This window comes from Myiozetetes cayanensis, unplaced genomic scaffold (assembly GCF_022539395.1).
Source record: "Myiozetetes cayanensis isolate MyiCay16 unplaced genomic scaffold, myiCay2020 scf14, whole genome shotgun sequence".
NCBI lineage: Eukaryota > Metazoa > Chordata > Aves > Passeriformes > Tyrannidae > Myiozetetes > Myiozetetes cayanensis.
In genome coordinates this window covers 17,286,005-17,307,005 of record NW_026087048.1, presented here as the reverse complement: position 1 = coordinate 17,307,005, position 21,001 = coordinate 17,286,005, and the positions used below count along the sequence as shown (strand labels likewise).

General features: G+C 42.4%; 1 protein-coding gene across 6 annotated transcripts in view; it reads right to left on the bottom strand.

The window, feature by feature from the left end:
- MEF2A (myocyte enhancer factor 2A) overlaps window positions 1-21,001 on the bottom strand; it is a 44,567-nt gene that overhangs the window by 21,727 nt on the left and 1,839 nt on the right. For 2 of the 6 annotated variants that reach the window (XM_050309018.1, XM_050309019.1), the window contains exons 2-4: window positions 19,334-19,537; window positions 2,343-2,474; window positions 2,140-2,277 (exon numbers count right to left, since the gene is read on the bottom strand). In XM_050309018.1, the coding sequence (XP_050164975.1) occupies window positions 2,140-2,277; window positions 2,343-2,474; window positions 19,334-19,537 (474 nt within the window). The remainder of the gene's footprint in view (window positions 1-2,139; window positions 2,278-2,342; window positions 2,475-19,333; window positions 19,538-21,001) is intronic. The other 4 variants (XM_050309015.1, XM_050309017.1, XM_050309014.1 and 1 more) reach the window with 2 other exon arrangements.

The following is a 21,001-nucleotide window of genomic DNA, read 5'->3' as shown; positions in this document are numbered from 1 at the left end:
TTTTACAGCATTATTTAAGAGGCAGTTGGTTTGGGGCAGTCTATATGTTTGTTATTCAGCAGCTATTCGAATCAAAAGCAGAGATGCCTGCCCATCTATGGTACTCATTTGGTCATGACTAACTTCTTTGGCCTTTGTCTCATTCCTATCCTTTGACAGGGATGAGTTTCTGAAACAAAAGGGACTATTTTCTTTCACAACTCTCATAATTACTGGAAACAAACCCATGACAGGTACAATTTAAGGGGGGAAACTCAGTAGGATTTATTGACAGAACGGAGAGATAATAGTTTTGATTTAGAGGTCAAACACAGATGACCAACCAAGAACACTTTAAAAAATGCAATTTCATCACATGCAGCTTAAAAACCACTTAGAATGATAGTTCTGGATGAAAATCTGGATAACACTAGAAATATAACAATAACTATGTAATTAAAAGAGCAGAATACATTTTGAACAAGGAACAAAAATCTCTTACTGGTGAGAGCCAACAACAACAACGTCCCCACTCAGGCATTCTAAGAATAATTATCAATTTTTGGCACAGATGGAAGGAAAAAGTAATGAAGCACAACGATGTAACATCAGCAAATCACTCACAGTATCTAACTAATGACAACCTCACTGGTGCTTGTTTTTCAGGAGGAACTACTCGAAGAAACTGTTCAGTATCTCCCAAAAAAAAAAAGGCTGTTTTTAAACGGCAGCTCAAACTAAACTGGAAATACCTGAAGAGTGCTGAGCACAATGGCAGGAGGTGACAGCTGGGACATTTTTCCTGTAGGTTTCTCAACACAGAAGGAAGGAGTGACAGGCTCCCCCCACACCTTACAACAAAGGCTGTCCCTGCCCATCTCTGGTGCTCATTTGGGTACGACCGAATTCCTCACGCTTTGCCTCATTGCTGTCCCCTGCCAGTAATGAGTGCAGAGAACAAGGGCAACTGTGTTCTTACCCAGCCCCACAAGTGCTGGGAATGGGGACAGAACAGCCCAAAATCCAAGTTATAAATACAGAAGCTACAGAGCTAAAAAATAACGCTGCCTTTTTTTAATTTCTGCTCGTGTCCACACAGACATCTGGGCTGCGAGGGAGAGCAAGTGAGCTGTGACACGCTGGGAGATGAGGCCTGGGGAGGTCTCAAGCACAGAAATGTTGGGTGTCAAAAGCTTCAAAGTAAGGCAAAACCCAAAACAGATTGGCTTCATTCAGCTATAAGGTGCTAAAAGAAGTGGTGCTGGGTGTCACGGCAGTCACTGCCCTAACAATGAAATGATTTCCACTCAAATGCCCCAGTGGTGATTAACCAAGCCAGGCCATCTCCTTGAACTGCTGCAAGATTTGCCAGGTTAAGAAATTCAAAGGCTGTGGCAGAGCCCTGTATTAGTGTTCTCAGAAAATACTTGCCCTGTGATACTCAACACTAATTGGTTTTTGTAGGTGGGAATTAAATGTCATGGTGAACACCTCCATGAAAAACATGTGACATGAGCACTGCTTTTATCCCCTAACTGAAGTTCTGGAGCCAAGTGACTTAGGGCTGCACAAGGGGGAGAAAATTCTCCAAGATCTTTCAGTGTCCAAGGAAGTATCTGCTGGAATTTCAATCTTTTGAGGCTCTCATTGTGCACACCAGTCTTGATCTCTAAATATCTAAATAAGTTTCTACACCCAGACTTGAACAAAATAAAATTCTACTGATTAGAGGACAAAATTAGTCCAATTCTATTTGCCTGCTAGTAACATGCTGAAAAATCTCGATCAACAGACAGATAAAGACCCAAAAGATGTAAATAAATGATCCTACAGCCCACGACAAAAATCTGTCTTTATGAATGTATTTTAGGTAGAATTAGGTAATGCAGCCAGGCTCCTGAAATTTAGAAATGTTATCTCATCTTCACAAGATACGAGTGCAAAACAAGAGCTAGAGGTAATTCTTCTTATTATTTAAGATAAAATGTATTTCATCAAGATCAAGTAGCAGCACCTCATCTTTCCTCAACAAATAACGTTGTTCCCTTCTCAAGCCATCACATCCTCCTCTTGCCTTTGAAGTGGTTCTCAGTGGTAAGCACACAACCAGGAAAATTCTCATGCATGTAAGAGAAGCACAAACCATACTTTAGTACTCACTGCGATTTTATGATTCCTCATCATATTATCAAACTCTTCATTAATTTTTTTATATTTTTCCTCTGTATGTGGCGTGAGCACATATGAAGTGTCAGGGTCCGGGCTGTCGCACCCTCTGTGTTCCTTCTTGTTCAGAGCCTAAATAATGAAGTTAATAAAAAGGATCAACAAATAAAAAGTAGAGATAAAATAAAAGTACTTACAGGGCCTCGCTTGAAAATAAAATCACTATCTTCATTTAGTTTGCTGAATCTGTCCTCCGATAGCGGACTGTGCTCAAAGTAATCGTCAGCATCAGGGCTCTCACAACCATTAAGGCCTTTCTTTCTTAAGGTCTGAAATACAATTGGAAAATTCACACACAGATCATACTAACTTGCCAAGAAGTTTTGTTGTTTGTTTTGTTTTGTTTTTGTACACTACCCAATCATTCCGAGCCCCTGAAACTACAGATTTTCACAGGCAGAGCTCACTGTCCAACACACAGGGTTAGTCTGTCCAGATAGTGGCAAAGTACACAGAAGGTTCACCCAGGTGCCACCTCACAGGGAAATTTAAGCTACAGCCACTTCACCTCCCCAGCGTTCCGTGGAAAACCATTTTTAGACAGGGGCTGATGGAGCAAAGTTGCCTGACAAGGAACATTCAAGCCTGTGGCAAAGCAGTTCATGTATCCACTGGTAATTAAAAGCCAGTTTAGTGGATCTTGGATGAATTGATTTCAGCCTCCCAATTTTAATATGCACATTTTAAAAAGCACAGGGTTACATTCTGAGAAACACAGTGGCTGAGATTTTTGTTCCAATTCAACAACTGTGGGACATTAATATTTGTAACACTCTCTGCAGTTGATAAAGGCAGGATCTTCCTGCACTTCTGTCATCCTGCATGATAACAACAACAACTGCAAAAAAAGTATAAAAAGAAATTACATAATCCCCCTCTGAAATGACTTAGTTTGCTAAATATAAGCTTTTTCAGAGTCCTTTAGACTAACTTGATGCAATTGCTTTATTGGGCTACTTCCTGTTTTCTGATGGAGAACTCACACCAACATCCCCTGGAAAAAGAAAAAAAGAAAAAAAAAAAAAAAAAAAAAGGCAAACTTGTCTACAGTCCAGGCATCAGAGAAAGGATGTGAAACTACAGGTCTTGTGACCAAAGTATAAGAGATAATTGTATTTCTTGTTTTTCTTTTTTCATCTATTACACAATCAGAAATCTTCCTCTGCAAGTTCTTGTTTATAACAAAACAAGATTTAAAATATTACCTGTGGAAAAAATCTTGTTTTAAAAAGTATCAAAAGGAAAGCAATGTAAATTTTATACAGATACACATTATCAGTACATAAGGCAGCAGCAGGGCTATACAGGCGTGAAGGGGTTGTGTGTTTCCTTTTTGTGGAAAAATTATCTATATTCCATGAATTTCATACTAAAAAAAACCCTAAAGATCTTAGAAATCTGCAAGTCGATATTTTCCAGCCCCACAAAGAAATTCCACGTTTTCCTATAAAAGCCGTTTCCGTAACGCCCCGAAATCCTGATTTCTAAAGCAAAATATTTTAGTTTATACTATTCACCAGCATTTTTTTTTTATTACTTGTCTAACGATTTTTTAGTACAATAAAAAGTGCACAAGCCTTCCCTATTTATAGATATGCAAAACAGTGCCTATTCCTCCTGCAGTTTTCAAGCATCCCATTCGCCGCCTGAAATTCTTTAATATCACAGTTCACCAGAAGCCGCAATTCCTTTCTCGAGTTTCTTGGCTCGCTCAGCGAATCCCACACAGTATCTGGAACTCCCACAAAAATGTAATCACTAAATCAGCATATGGGGGGGAGGAGGGGGAAACAGGTGTGGGTTCCTCCAGCACCTGTCACGGCCCCCATCCCGATCCCGCAGCCCCGACCAATCAGCTGGACACGGGAATGGACTTGGCCATACAAGGCTCGGCCTCTCAAGGTCGGAGCTGTTATCCCTCTCTCCCGGCCCTTCCTAACAAGTCAGCCTGCCAGGCTGCTGCACTTGGGTATCAGCAGGGAAAATGTTAACACTGTATAATCTGGATTACACTTAACCCCTGCAGCCCACGGGACTCTGGAAATAGAATCCAAATGTCTTTACCCGGGACACGATTACCAGCTGGATTCAGTCGCCACAAAGGTCTTGCAAGAACTCCACTCTCTGTTACTTCTCCTCCTTTGATAAACACCTTAAAGCAATTTAAGTCTTGCACGCAGAAGTTTCTTTAGAGCTCCTTTCCATAGTCCAAAGCAATCCAGTGAAAGCTTTTAGGTACAACAGTGGCAATTCATCCCCCCGGATCTGCCCGAAAATTACACTCCACGCTGAGCAAAAAGGAAGAGATTTAAACACAAAAATACCTCCTTCCTCTTGGCCACTGCAGGGTTTTTATTTTCGCTAACAATGGGGTTAACTCTGCTTTGACTCATGAGGAAGGAAAATGCCTCAGTATCTCCCGTTTGGGGCTCTGGAAAGCGTCACTCCAGATGGGGTTCCTGTCATTGTGTGGGGATTTAAGCCAGGCTCAGCGTGACAGATAATCAGGCCGGGCCTGATCGCCAAAGCTCTGTCTCCTTATCACCCAAACACCAAGTGCCACTTTGAGGACCTGACCATAAAAAGCCTGCGAAGTTTTATCAGTGCCCGGTAACACAATAGTAAAACATTCCAGCTGCGGGGCAGGGAATGCTGCAATCTGTTCACACGGGCAGGCGAGGCGGACGCGAGCCAGCCCAGCGCGGGTTCTCACAGATAACAGGCCCTGCTCCAGGGAAAACAAGCAGGGACACACTGCTGGGAATCGCTCTGCTGGGACCCAGGAAAGCCATCGACCAGGGCTGACCCCGCCCTCCAGATTCTCCTGCGCGAAAGATCTGTTATTTCTCCAAATCATGTAAATAAGTCGCCTCTCTGAGTTATTCCCAAGGTATTGCTGTGGAGGCTGAAATTTTACCCACTCTGAGAAATAAAATGCCAGTTGGTGAGACCAAATAATTTGTGTAATGTGAAGAGAGCCTTATTTCTCTGCTGTGATACACAGGCTCGTTTAGAATAGAACCAGGAGTTTTTACAGTTGAGGCTACTAAGTATGGGGCATTAATTTTCTTACAACAGCAAGAGGAGGAAAGAACATTAAATTCCAAGTTTTGCTATTGGATGCTCACTGCAGTTACCTTCTGGTGCGAAGTCTTGTTTTCCAGATCATCTAAGGGAAATGTGCAGCCCTTTCAGTTAATCTCTATTACTTTCCACTTCCTCTAAGACTTAGCCAAAATCACTGGAAATCGTTCCAACATGTTTGCCAATGCACTGCGTTGTGCCCTAGTAACTGAGATTGTGCAGCTTTGATCTTGGACTGCACTAACTACACTGAGGAGGGAAAAGGACTGATTTCAGTCAGAAAACAATTTAAAGTATTTATGAAGAGCCAAGGCAAGTGTGAAACCTTTTTCAAAAGAATGGAGCAAATAGAACAATACAGTTCTGTCATGAAGTTCTAGACAGGTGTGGTCATCTTGATACTGCAGAGCGACCCTGAAGCTTTAAATGCTTTTGTTCCACTCTGTAAAACTGAACCATGTGAATATTATAACTATTAGTTTAACATTGATTTATTTTGATTTGAATGGCAGAGCTTAGAAAACAGTGTATGAGAAAGGCTGGACTGGCTATGATGGGTTTAAATATTGCAGTCAAGCACATGGTAATATTTTCCTGAACTTCCCCACACATATGCAAAGTACTTTTTAATTGCACTGCATTTTGTTAATTTAAGAAAAGAATCATGCCAGAATCATGAACAGAAGAAGGGCCTCTTGCAAAACAACAACAGAAAGGAATAATTGGCTTCTCTCTACAATCCAACATAAATTTTACTGAAACCAGTAACACCAGATACCCAAGAGTGTTAAAATACAACAAAGCCATTTATTGCTCGATCCAGGAGGAAGCAAAGACGATATCCAACCATCAGAGCGTGATTAGCATAAGCTTCCTTCCCCAGAATCCCACAGAGACACGTGCAGTGCAGGAGCCCTGAGCCTGCTGAGCCCAAGTCACCACCTTCCCTGAGCTTGTTCCAGCCCCGCGGCCTCAGTGGCTCCCACGGGATCACGGGGGATCCAGGCAGGGACAGCTCTGGGAACCAGGAATTCTGAACCAACACACACAGGTGGATCCCTGCTGCCAGAGATGAAGGACAGCCCCCAGCTGTGCTCCCATCACAGACCCTGGGCTGCATCAGAAAGGACACGGCGCTCATGATCAACAGGCACAGTGGGCCTGTTCTCTGCTCTGAGATCCAGGGACTTGGAGCTTTCTGATCCTGGTGATCTGGCAGATCTGGGCTCTGGCAGAACTGCAGGGAACCTGACTGTGCTCACTGTCACATCAGGAAACAATATTTTTCTGCCTTAAAGCAAGAACGCGGGGTGACCTCATGTGCAAAAAAGCGTCAGGTCAGTCAAAACACTGAGTGTTGGGTTTCTGGTAATATTACACAAAAAGGAAATGGTTGCTGCTGTCAGAGCTCCCGTGGATCATGTTAACAGCTCTATTTTTGCACTCACTACTGCAGCTGGCCAAACGGGATTTTTGCTGGTGTTTCATCCCAAATCATCAGGAAAACCATGTCCAAAATTTGACTAAGATTGAGATGGGAAGTGATTTCCCTTGGAAAAGGCAAACCTTTCACTTCAATCCTGCAGCTGCTTCTGCTCCTGCAGTCAGAGCACGGAAAAGCTGTGAAGCAGCGCAAATTTGGAGTAAAACCTTTCTAAATATTGTAATTTTTCAAAGTGTAAGTATTCCTCAGGCCTAAAGTAAAGGTCCTACCAAACATTACTGCTGCTCCAGGAGGCACCTACACCACAGACATCAGAAGGGTAAACAATTATAATTTCCTGATGCTCTAATGGAGAGTATTTCTTTCTTCACTAAAATGACAGAAAATTCTCCTTGGTCATTCTTTTTTCTTTTTTTTTGGCTGGGTTTGTATCCAGCTGTAGCAAGAATAAGTGGTTTTCCAAGGTGTGGGCTGAGCACCAGGGGAGGCAGAAGGAATGGCCTGTCCTCTCTGGCAGCAGCCACCTCTGATAAATCACATCCCGCATGAAAAGCCACACCTTTTTTTCTGAGATATTCACCAAATGAAGGGCAGGCACAGCAGTGACAGCAAACCAGATTTCACTCTCAATACCTGAAACATGAGAGACAGAAAGCAGGGCATGTTCCCTCAGTGCAGCTCAGCCCCCTGCCCACAGCAGAGACACTTCAGCAGGCAAGAACCACCCGTATCAATCACTTCACACACAGCAGAAACTCCTGCTGAAACCACGACAATTGCTTTATTATTTGCTTCCTGGTACATGTTATTGCCGAGAAGCTGAGCCCAAAACCAAGCTGGGTTTTTCTTCTTTTGCAGCACAAAATATTCCACTTTCCTCAGCCTGAACAATGCCCCAGTGTCTCATCCTGGAGATGCAGGCATGTCTCCCCTATTATGTATAAAACATATTCAAGTATTTGAGGAGTATTCTTAGTCACCAAAGGCTATTTTTAGTTTTTAAACTTCCTGCAGGTCAGTTTGGCTTCAGAGGCCTCGTTCTTTTCTGGTTCTTTTCCCTACAGTAACAACGTGGCTCTGCAAAGTCGGGGTTTGACCCTGCAGTGCTGGGCACATGAATTTACCCCTGCCTAAAATCAAAGCAGCAGTGAATTTAGCACAGCAAGCACAGCACAAACATCAAAAGAGAAGAGCCAGAGTAAATCCAGATAAATCAACTCAGTAACAGTGCTTTGTGTTTGAAGCTCAACACTCTTTCTGTAGGCTGAAATTTCTTTTTCCACACTCAGATGCAGTGGATTGTTTTATGTAATGTTTACAAACTCGATATATTTTCCTCAGGCTCTACTAATATTCCCAACTCCAACCACTGAAGCATCTGCAAGCTGCCTCATGGAGCTGTTTTCCCGTCCTCTGGGCTGGGAGGCTACTTAAGCTGAGCCCTGATCCTGATCCTGCTCCTTTCAGGATCCCTGACACATTTTCAGTCCCATTTTGCCACGCTATCAGTTCGAATTTCACCTTCTAATTATAGCCCCAAACACAGAGAGCCCAGCCCAGCCCAGGCAAGGAGCGGTGCCCGCCTTTCAAAACTTCCCTGAAACGCAGGAGAGGCCAAATTAGATTATGACAGACATTTCCATGAGCTAAGCAACTTGGAGAGCTTAACTTCTTAAAGAACAAGGTCTCCCCAGCCTTCCTGGCAGCTCCCCAGCCACAGTAATGCTCACTACAGAAAATCTGAACAATTGACATGCCCTGCCTTCAGCTTACTTAAATAACATTTTCCATACCTGTGCTCAATTAGCAGTGATATTTAAAAAGCAAATGATGGATATTATGCAAAAATATCTGGATGTCAAAAATTCTGAGTGCTGCACTTAAAGTTTGTTACATTTATTATATTTTGGGCAAATATTATAGTTTGTTAGGGAAAACAGGAGGTTTGGGATTAATTACTTATTCCAGGGTTTTCCAAACAAGCAAAAAGAAATTATAAGCCTGCCTTAACACTAGGCCGTAAAATACAAAGAGCCCTCTAAGCAATGCTCTCAGTTCAGTTTTAGGCAAAGGTATTCGGCATTTACAGCTGAAAAACGTTCATGATTTGCAATTTTATCAGTGTCCCTGTTCTAAACCACTCTAAGAAAAGACACCGTCTCGTTTCGACTGTTGGAGCCCTTCCAGCATCTGGCAAATTTTAACATGTATCCCTGGCCTGCCAAACATGAGAGGGAGCTGTCAAATTCCTCCCTGAGATGATAAAGATGGCACTCAGGATTCAGACTCTCCTTTCCCTAAAATCACACATGCCCAAGGTTTTGCAGACCTGCCGTGGCACGAAGCTCCAGTTCTAGCCCGGAGCAGTAAACGAGATCATCCACCAGCAATTACCAAACAATTAGGATTTTATGGGCTATAAAATCCACTCTCCTTTCCAACCCCAGAACGCTGCACAGTGCCCTGCACTAGCAGGGATGGGAAGGGCAGCTGTGCTTGGATCTGGGATTTTGGGGGGAATTGTGAACTGGAGACTTTCTAAAGCCGAGCCACAAAGAGGCTTTTGCTGGGTCCCAAACGAACTCCTTGAGACTCACAATGATTAATAACCCATTAGCACTGACACTGCTGTTTCCACAGTGACAGCAAAGTCAGGCTCTCAAAGTCCAATATCTGCTGCATTTGCCTGTTTCACTTTCTGTATGACTCAGGAGATTATTCAGCCTGATAGCCCTGAGCAGGTTTCCATTTGACCTGGTACCACCAGCCAGGCTCTCCCATCAGCCAATCCTAAACTGCCACTTTAAGTTGATCTTTCTTCAATCTTTTTGGTAAAAATCAAGGGCAGAATATACTGATATTCACCTTAAGGGAGCAGAACCTATTCCTCAGCATACAACCAAAATATATTTTGTAGTCCTTTCAGGGAATGCAGGTTGCAGCAAACAAAATTAATGGCAAAACGGAGCAAAATGTATTCAAAGAGAAATTTTATGGTATATAAATGCCATTTTTTCAGTCCTTATCCAAGTGATAACATATCTATACATGCAAATCCTCCCATAAATAGATCTTCATGTGCCTGCAATGGTTAAATCACAGAGCAGCAGCAGCAGTAGCCGACTGAAGGCCTCCTTTCAGCACCAGTGCACTGCAGATAAGCCATATGGAACATGAAAAGTTTCCAAGTGCAGCAATCCATCTGCATAATATCCTTCATAATCTTTTAGAAGTTCTTTAGGAAAAAAAAAAAAAATATTATCTCCTACTCATAGCTTGCCAAGGGGAAAAAAAAAAGAAAAAAAATCTAAACTGCAATTACAATTCTGTGATATAAAAAGAACGGGGGTTCTTTTTGGTCCACCTGCCTATGCAGGGTTGTAATTGCAAATATTTCTTGTCCTGAGTTGTTCTTTACAGCTTTAAAACTGGAAAGGATAACAAGAAGCTATTTCAAAGTCTTGGTGCTCAAGATAACTGAGTGTTATCAAAATATTACAACACAAACCATTCCCAGAGGAACGTTCAGTGGATTGTAAGGATTTATATTATTGTTAAAACATGATTCACATGCAAGAAGATGAGAAGAGGTTGCACTGCCTGCCAGCACAAGCTTCAATTACTGCTGACATTGTACAGAACTGCCATCTTGTTCCCCAAAAATCACCCCAAAAATGAGCAAGTTGAATAGGACAGCTGAAAGCAGTACCTGGGAAGCCCAGCTGAGATCAGCATGTGCAGCAGGAAATAAGGAGAGAGGGTCCAACAGATACAGCTCTGTTTTTCCTGAATTTAAATAATCAGAGTACAGGGCTTGGAGGCAACAAAGCTCTAACAAGTGTGTCACAATTTCTGGTTAGAGTACTGAACTTCCCAGCTGTGTGTCAAACACACTGCTTTTTTTTTTTTTTTTTCCCCTTGCATAACCTTCACTGGGAGTGGATTATTCAAAAGCCAAAGCACCTCTTTGGAGGGTGTCCTGACTTTAAAAATGGGGTGGGAAAACAAAGGTGGGACCTGGAGACAGAGAGAAAAGGCTGTACAGGAATGAGTAAGCTTTATTATGTGTAAGTCATGTCAGCATGGGACAAAGAACTGCTCTGGCATGATTGATTATTTGTCTTTTTACTGCAGTCAGCAAGGACTGAACTGTAAGTTATTTGCAGGAAAGAGCAGGGCTTTAAATGGCATCACTTTGTTATGGTTATAGAGGAGCTTTCAGTGGGACAATGTGCAACAGCTTTGATCTGAAAGGTCTTCACCAGATTCCCAATAAATTTTGGAGTTTTTCATTAAAAATATATTACTCACTTCGTATCGAAGTTATCTGATAAATATTTCCAGTAAAACATAATTTTAGTTAAGTGCCAATTCAACTACCTTGACTGGCATTCCACACTCTGAACTACAGATGGTGTAAGCTCCAACATGAAATGTTACACAACAGGACATTATTAAGGTGAAATAATTTTCCCTACTAAGTCACAAAATGCACTGCATGTGCCTTGGTTCAGAGGTATAGGGACAACAAGAATGACAAGATATGCTGTGATGGATGACATGATATGGGAGATTCAAAGGTCTGTGGCACAAGAACCACCACCGTAAATATCTTCTTGGTTCTGCTGCAGTCACTCTGCAAAACACCCCAGGTGAAAGCACCCACAGGAAATGTGTCCTTCGGGGTCTACCTGCAGTAAAACCCTGGCCATGAACAAAGCACAGACTCCTGAGCAGAAGCACCATCAGTTTAAGGCCCAAACGTTCTCTGAAAGCAAAGGATCAAAAACTTCGAGAGAGACGGAGCCTGTAAAGATGCTGAGGCCCAAAAGGCAGCTGGAGATGACCCTGTCCCTCCTTCTGACAGTGATGAGCAGATGATGAAGCAGCAGCACCTCTGCTGTGCCTTCTGCAAGGTGGTTCATCCCTGGGAGAAGACACTCCCAAACCCACGAGCTTGGAAGTCAAAAGCTGGGCTTACATCAACTCCCCACTGAAATCAAGGCTCTGGTGAGAAAGAACAGCCCTTTGTGTCACTGCAGTTGCAGGAGGTGCTTTGTTCTGGGTCTGTTCTTTCCAGGCACAGCTTGTGTAAAGTCACTCACTCTTGATTAACAGATGCCTCGGTCTTTGCTTGGAAATTGCACAGTAAAAATACACTTTTTTCTGTCAATACAGGATTTCAAAAGCACCAAATCCTGCAGCAACACAAGGGCTGCAGAACACACGAGACCAGCACAGCTGGAAGAACCCGTTCATACAATAATTCTGCCTTTGTGTGGCTGCCTGCATGAACTCCAGCACTAACAAGCTCTGAGCTGTTACAGATTTTCTTGGAGTCAATTTTCAATCCTACTTAACACAGCGTCTCCAGAGCAGCTAAATCCAGCCCTGACTCCTGGTGGGTGTGAGAACCGGACTCGGTGCGTCTGCCCTGATTTCAGACATAAAAACATTCTCCAAACTCTGGGCAGCATCACTTGGGAAAACATCACTAGCACAGCTGGGAAATGAATTCAGGATTTCGTAACAGAGGAGAGGCACTGCCTGTTGTAGGGCAGAGTTTTTGGGAGGCAGGTACCATTGAGAGGTCCTCTGCCAGTATTTGACGTGGATTTGGGATCCCAAGGATGTCCAGCCCTTAGGCTGTCACCCCTCACCCCAGGGATGAGCTCATTAAGAACCAGAGCACCACAGCAGATTTCAGCTCCCAGCTGGACAATAATCCCAGCTGGAAAGGCACAGGACAGAGAGAGCCACCTGAGCTGCAGCTACCCAGAATCACTGGGGCTAACACACCAGCCAAGCACAATCACTATCAGCAGGAGAAACTTCCATAAAAAGCTGCATTCTAGACAAACCTCAGGTATCTGTGTGCTTTAAGCTGTGACTAAATCTGGAATTCATCAAAATTCAGAATACCAGTAGAGCATGGTAAATTTAAAACACCAGCACTGTTATAAGAGGTAGAAGAAACGTTGCATTCTTAACCCTAAAACACCAAATTTAATCACTGGTTTAGATTCAAGGGAAGTGCAGATTTAGAGTATTTGCAGGTAAGCCAAAGAGATTTTAAAAAAAAAATTTAAAAAATCAAAGTCCATCCTACTCCTGGCAATTCTTTATGTCTCAGCAATGAAGGAATGCACAATGACATTTACTAGGAACAAAAACTTTCTAGCACTGTCAGCTCGCTTCAAGTCACCAACAATCTGTCATTTCAAAATAAATAAGTAAAAAGACACGTCAACATTAGTCACCAGCATGTCCAAGGCAATTTCAGCACGGGCAAAGAATTAACAGAATCATTTTAAAGCAGAACAATATTCCCAAGTTACTTTGGGGATTAAGTGTTGAATGGAATCTCCCAAATTCAAAAGGAGGGGCAGGAATAAGGCACAGACACCATGAGGAGTGGTAACTGCTCTGTTCAGCACAAAACACACAATGTGTGTCTCCTATCACTACATTCAAAATACACATTTGCCACCCTGACCACATTTTCATTTCTCAAGGGAGCTGTTTCTTCCTAAACCAGGAGTGGGAACTCAAACCCCAAAGCATAACCTGGTGACAAGTCAGGTTTATAGTAAACATTTCTACTAGAAAAAAAAAAATAGATTCAAACCACTATACACAGATATATAAAAATGTGTGTGTGTATATACACATATATATATATGAGCTTTTGATGACTCATATTCCAGACCACTTCAGTTTTCAAGTATCTTCTCTCTTTTTAAGGTAAGCTCAAAGAGATTTTAGTCCTTAACCATCCATAAATCCTCCTCAATCACCTCCTTAAAACGTCTCAGAGGCATTTGTGTGCCATCTCAAGCTATTTGAGATGTTATATGCAGTATAATTACATTTACATAATCATTTAGCAAATCAAGCCCAATAATGCCTACACTTTCTGAGCATCATGAGCAGATTACCAAGTCCTTTCCTTACTTCACTGAGAACATTTTGAAGCTTCCTCCTTCTTTTCCATGTGTAACACTGATTCCCACAGTGACTGGGGACCAAACCAAGTGGTTTGAACAACACAAACACATAATATTCCTACTAATACATGTCCTCCCATCAGCCCAAAAGCTTTTTGCTTTTTTTCTTTCTTTACTCCCATTAAGTCTTGCCCACTTCTGGCAGTTCTCCATCCAGCAAATAGGAAGGAATGCCAAACAATGTTCATGTATCAGCACTGCCAACCTGCCTGCAATCTCCAGTGTGTGTTTAACCATCAGCATTCCTGGTCCCACCTCGCAGCACCATCTCAGTTCTATAAAACTGTGCTGGCATTTCATGTAAATTTGCAGGTTTTAGTCACCCACATTCAGCATCAGTTTTCATTTTCAACCAAAGCTGGTTGCAGGGCATTCTCTAGCCTTTTAAAACACAGTTAAAAGCTTTCCATGTAATTGTCTTCTGAAGCATTTCAAAGAAATAAGCATTTTTGAAGAATTTGGCCCAATTTCCCCACCCTAATTTTTAGCTTTGAATAGCAAAATATGGAAGCCCAACTTGCTTGTCAAATCCACATCTAGATGGGATACACCAGGTACCCATCAAGGAAGGAAGATCAATTAACTGAAGGTCTTTCTCATCTAATCCACATATATATTTAGATACAACTCCCAGATCTTCCTTTTCATAGGAAACCCACCCAAATTTCAACTAAAAGAAGCAATGAACCAACTCAAGTGCCACCAAAAAAAAACCTCCACCAATAACAGTTCAAAACACACATGTTGGTTATTCCAGGCCTGGAAAAGCAGCAACGCTGGGAGGAGGTGGAGAAAGCTGGATAAAAATAAAAATAAAATAATTAAAAAAAAAAAAACCAAAACCAAACCCAGAGAGCTTCTGGTTTATAAACACAGTGTTTCAACACCAACTTTTGTGTTTATGCTCCCCACACTGTCACACTTGTCTCCTGGCATATGCTCCATCTGGCTGGGGAGAGGCATCTGCTCCTCCCCGCCGCGGGCTCTCCACGTGCAGCTGAGCTCGCCCCGCTCACCCCAGCCACGAGCCCAGCCCTGGCACAGCCTGGGACTGAGGAGCACCAACACCTCTTGGTTAAGGTTTTCTGACAAGGCAGAGATGAAAATGCCCTTTTTTGCATTCTGATCCAGCTGCCTGTTACCTGCTTTCTGCCTGAGCTGTGGCAGCACCACCCTCACACCGAGCCACCTCTGATGTTCCTCCGCACTACGCTCATTTCCCAGGGTAAGACATTTAATACGAGCACCCAAACCACTTGCTGTCCTGAGAATGTTTGCAATAATTACATGATACAGTTTAGGAGAGGTTTCTTTTAGAGTTTTAGTTCCAGTTTTCACTCCAGGCCGCTGCCTGTTTCAAGGACAGCTGTCAATATTTGGGGTACAAGCTCAGCCTTATTCAGCACATTACACCACCCTGCAAACACCATCCCACTGCAGAGCACAGAGGAGGCTCATTAACTGACACCCACCCGGAATTCTCCTGGGCACAGATGCCAACTGGAAAAGTAGGTCACATTTTAGACAGGCTCCCAAAAAATCAACTCGCTGCAGGCTGATGAGGTGATGGGATGGGACAAGCACAACCCACCACGGCCACGGGGAGGGCAAATCCACCCTGCCGTGCTGCAGCACTCAGGGAACATCAAAACATCAAAACATGGCAAAGAGAGGAAAAAGCTGAGCTGGCCAGGCAAGAAGAGTCATCTTCAGGCCTTGACTCCCAGGAAAAGTGAGGCTGGAAGAGAGGGAATGGCTGAGCAACTGCTGCTTTCTTGGGAGTCTCATGAAGGGTGGAAGGAGCCAAAATGGAAGTGATAGCTTGTACAGAAGGTGTAATTTTCTTAACACACCCTGCACTAAAGAAAGTGTCTGTTCATCTCCCTGTATTCCTCCGGATTTAAAAATGATGAACACTCAAGTTCTCAACTGTCTTTTACACATTAAAACATTTTGTTGACCACACAGATACAGAATCCTGATAAAATCTGAAACTATTCCCATTTTGCTCTGCAGAACTACTACTTTCCTCAGGAAAAATAATTACTTGTCAAGAGTAATCTGTTGGAGAAAAAAAAAATTTAAAAAAAATCCATGAATATTAAAGCATCAAAATGCTTTACCACCTACAGCAAGCCCTTCAAATTCTTCAGTGCAACAACCTGCAACTGTGCCAGGGTGGGTTTGTAAAGCTAAATACACAATGCTGGGATTTCAGGAATTCAAAGCACACACTGACTGAAAAATCTCAGCTGGGTTGTTTTTGTTTTTTTTAATATCCCTACAAGATCCATCTAACCTGTGCAAAAGATAATTCTTTTTTTTTTTTTCCCCCTCTTTCATGAGGCTTAAAGAAAACATTCCACTCATCACCCCTGGAATAAATGCCTTTTACAATCCTAAGAACAGCCCTCTCCAGTATCAGTTGTGTTCACCTCCCATATTCCAGAGGGGTGCACAAACTAATCTAATAAACCCATCGGACCAACTGTGCCTGATCCTGACAAGCAAGGAGGTTTTTTTGCACAGACATGTGGATGTTCTGAAGGTTTTGGGGGTTTCAAACCATCCTGTTTACCCTGTTCACATGGGGGTTTTTTTTAACACTGTTAAACAGATTCAAACAGAAAAAAAAAATTAAAAAACATCAAGGATCACAGAGGTTGAGATCCAGCTCAAAATGCCACACAAATTCCAGGCCATCTGTCACAGGATCTTCTCCCTTAATGTACCAAATGGCAAAGAATGGTGTATTCCCAAGTACTCTACTGACATTAGAAAACTAAAATTACATTAGAACAAAACTTCAAACTTCCAATTCCAGCCATTCCAAAGTCTGATTCTGCCAAGATGGCCTAAAAACCACCTTCCTTACACCCACGGCAGTCACTGGGTACCAGGTAGCTACGAAAGGGAAAAAATTCCAATGAAAAAACCCATGACATGAAATAGGTCAAGAAATGAGGTTGGGTTGGGTCAGGCTGGAGGGGGTTTTGAGCCCCCTGACCTAGTGGAAAGTGTCCCTGCCCATGGCAGGGGTTTGGGAAGAGATGAGCTTTAAGTCCCTTCCAACCCAAACCAGTCGGTGGTTCTCGAATAAATCAACATTTTATTGATGGGTCAGGTGCTTAGAAATTGAGTGGGGGAAAAGGAGGGCAAGGAAACATTAATAGAAATGAAAAATGGGAGTAATAAATACACACAGGTCTAGGACAGCAACAGAGCATTCACATCTCCAGTAACATGTACAGTGAGAGACATAAGGGCACGTATCAAAAAAAATCCCAGCACTCATTTAAGATGCCAGTGCTCTCCCTCCTACTATGTTTTCCCAAACATTCCAGCAGCGACAGAAGACACCAAGCTCTGGGCATCTACAAGCAATTCCTCTGCCAAAGCTGAGCAGGAGACAACTCTGAGGGGAAGTTGTCTCATCGATTTCACTTAATCATCGACAACATTGCACCGAAAATAAGGAACAGCAGATCTGTTCCTTCCCTTCCACGGCTCCTGGGCTGTGTGGAATCAGCTTTCCTTCAGACCCACCCAGGACCACAGTGGGGCCACACCAGTGCCATGGGCAGCCCACACCACAATAAATGCCACTTGTCACGTCCAAGGAGGAAAGGGAATGACTAAACTCTTAATTAATATCTAGACATCAGCTGTAACTCATTATTACCTATTCCAATTTGACAGATTTTAGGCTTGTTTCTTTTTTTGGAATTTGCATTTGTTAAAATAGAATTTCTACGCAAATACAATAAAGAGAAGCCATTTTACATCGTCCTTCCAGCGTGTTTCCAAACTGCTGGGGACGTAACTCAGCCTCTGTCACACTCCAAGCACCCATCAATCCAGAAAGAAAAAAAAAACAGAAAACCCCAAAAACATTTCACAGCCAGACCAAAGAGCACACAGGGCTAATCTGAAGAGACAGGAAGATGCACTCCTGAATTACACTATGTTGGAGTAACGGGAGTGAAGTCCCAAATGCCACACCAGTGTAACACAGAAAATCCACCGAGGAAAAGGAGGGAGAATCTGCAGATGAGTCCTTGCACGTTCCCCCAGAGCACAGGGGCACTGCCACACTGACTGCACTTCTCTGGCAGGGGTCAAACACTTGACACTGGGAAAAAAACCCTCCAACTAAAAGAACCCAAAAAACCCTGTGTAGAGTTACTTTGAAAGAGCCCTCAGTCCCTCGTGGTGTGGAGGAGCACTTTTACCACGAGTCGTAACACCAAGAGGCCCTGGATGCAGAACAAGACTCAGCCTGGCCTGCACCCCTGTCTCAAACTCACTACTGTCACAATCAAAAGCCCATCCTGAAATAATCAGGTTTCCCCCTCCTCTGCAGTGGTCATCTCTTATTTATGCTAATCCAGTAACTCAGTAATAAGCCTTCTACTCTTCCTGGCTTGTATCATCCCTCTTTAAGAACTCAGGGCTGAAGACAGAAGTTGGGGAGGGGTTTTTTTCCTGATCACAAAAGACAGCTGACAAATTAGCAGAGAATCTTGTCAGGCAGAAACAAGGCATTTGTGTGTATCTCAGTTTTGCCAATCTGATTCTTGCTTGAAGACTCGTTTACAAGATCAGCAAGTATCATCCCTGTGCTCTGATCCCTTGGCAATAGGCTCTTCAGCTATACAAGGCTAATCATTATTCCAAAATCATTCCTAAAAAGCAAGGCATTTGTTCAGAAGACAAGTTCAGAATTTAAATGAAACCCTTAAGTCAGCCACCTGTTTTGGTCTATTTACAGGACTGCTGGAGACACGACTGATCTGAAATGCAGTTACAGTACATCAAGGCTCCAATTGCCAAGAAAATCCTTGAATTCCACTGCACCTAATTTAGAAATTATGTACTGAAAAGAGTTTCTATTTAAAGCACAAGCATTATAAAAGTAGATGAAACCAATACCTTTGAGTAAATATATTCATGCTATTCTATTACTGCAGAAACTGCAGTCGCTCTGCTGCTGGTTTAACTCACATAAAAAGTGTCTGGACACATTTCATTTTGTGTGTTCCACAGATTCTCTTTTTTTGTTTGGTTGGTTTTTTGGGTTTTATTGGGTTTTTTTTTGGCTGAACAGGCTGTGGGTGATTTGATCTGTGATTTGACTGGTAAAGTCAAATCTGAGACTGATTTGAGAAAAGAAAAGGGGCCAACCCTGTTTGTCTGTTGGGCTGAGGACACTCATTTCTGACCTTATTTCCCATCCAATTGATTTTTATTTTTTTTCCCCCCAATTAAAACCCTGAACAGTTCTCCTCCTCCCACCCCCAAGAGGAACAACCATCTTTCACACCTCTATTTCCACTGCCAAATGCGATCGAAACCAAACACGCTTCCCAGAAACTGGCAGGGGGTGGAGGGCAGATGGGAAAACAACACGGCTGGAAAGACAACTCAGTGCCTCAGAGTAACCAGGCTAAAAGCAGCAGTGCACATTTTATGACAAAAGGATTCAATAACTCGAGAACATCTGGTTTAAAAGATCTTAAAATTAGTCTGCGTTGCTCTGCATTTGAAGGACTAGAGAGGAGATAAAGAGTGACGTGTCTTTTCAAATTGTTACCTCAACGATGTCTGAGTTGGTTCTGCTTTCGTGGGGCTCGTTGTACTCTGTGTATTTTAGTAGCACTTTGTCCATGTCAGTGCTGGCATATTGAAAGAGTTTGTTAGAGCTGTTAAAAATGATGAGTGCTATTTCACAGTCACACAGTACACTCAGCTCGTAGGCCTTCTTCATTAACCCAAACTTCCTCTTGGTAAAGGTGACCTGGGGAGGGAAAGAATAAAGGTTGGTTTGTTGTGCACAACACGTGACGAGGGTCTGAGGGATGATAAATTAAGGAATATGAGCCTACACTAATTTATTCCTACCAGCATGGGCACAAGCTGAACAGAAGAGCTGACTGTAAAATTTGGTGTCACTTTTAGGGCCCAGGGATCTGTATTAGACTGAGCTAAATAGTCACACACTCCTAATTTTTCCACTGGTAAACAACCACCAAGGAGAGTTACATCTGCCTGTTATTTCCTTCTGTTCAAGTATCACAGTATTTTCTTCTGTGGTACTTACAACCTTAATTCTAATAAAATTGGGGAAAACAGCACCAGCGATGGAAGTAACACTGTTACTATGAAATATGATTTCTAACTATGCTAAGCTAACAAATATTCTTATTTTGTTGCTATTAAGTCATCTAATCAGATTCACTTATACTTCTGACTCATTTTCTGCCACCTGGAAACATCATGAAAACAATTGTTCTGTCCTGTTAGAACTGCTGGGGGCAGGGGGGGATAAATCCATTACAGACCATCCCAAAGGAGCATTTGCCCATCAGGGAAGGAGGAAACAGTTATAGAAGTTACCACTGATTACAAGAAAAAAAAATTTAAAAAATTATTCCCTTCACCAGACACCAGTTAAGGCTATAAAAGTATCAGTGCATGTGACACAGGAGCACTGAACACAGGCACAGAGAGGTACCACTGCTCAGTGTTTGCCACGAAAAAAAAAAAAAAAGCTAAATTAGTTCTGCAAGTTGTTGTGGTTTTTTTTTTTCCTTGCCATTTTGGATCGCACCAAAACCAAAAACATGGCTCTTTAATGCAGGTCAATGAAATTTCTCAGCACTGTTTTAATATTCCTGAGCAAAATAAAATGGGTGAGGAGGAGACAGCAAAGGCAGCAAGACTGAGCTCCTTTGATATCTAATTTACTGCACTGGATTCTCTTCAGCTTAATGAAGATAAATGTCCTACAGCTCATTCAAGCAGATAAGGCTGCTTAATTAATAATACAATGACAGTCTCCTGACAATTGTAATCCCCTGGAGTAATGGTCTATATATTCTGTTTTGAGCTCACATACAGTCCCTCAGAAAGAAGATGCTTCTGACAAAACAGTAGTTTCCCTTCCCACATAAATGACATGAACTTATTCTGTCTCCTTCCACTTACGTTTTCCAACAAAAAAAACCCTTAAACATGTCTAACTCAATTTTTAAGTTATAGCCTAAAACCTCTTCCTAGTCATTAAAAAGCCCAAAAAGATGTTGGCCAAAAACCAACCAGAAACAAAACTAATAATTTAATCTGCATATTTTGCTTCAGTCACAGCAATGGTACAAGTGGGCTAAAATTTGATACAAATGCATTGATTCTCTTCCTCTCCATTGTTTCAATCTGAACAATGAGGGAAAAAAAAGAAAGAAAAAAACACCTCAAAGTTATG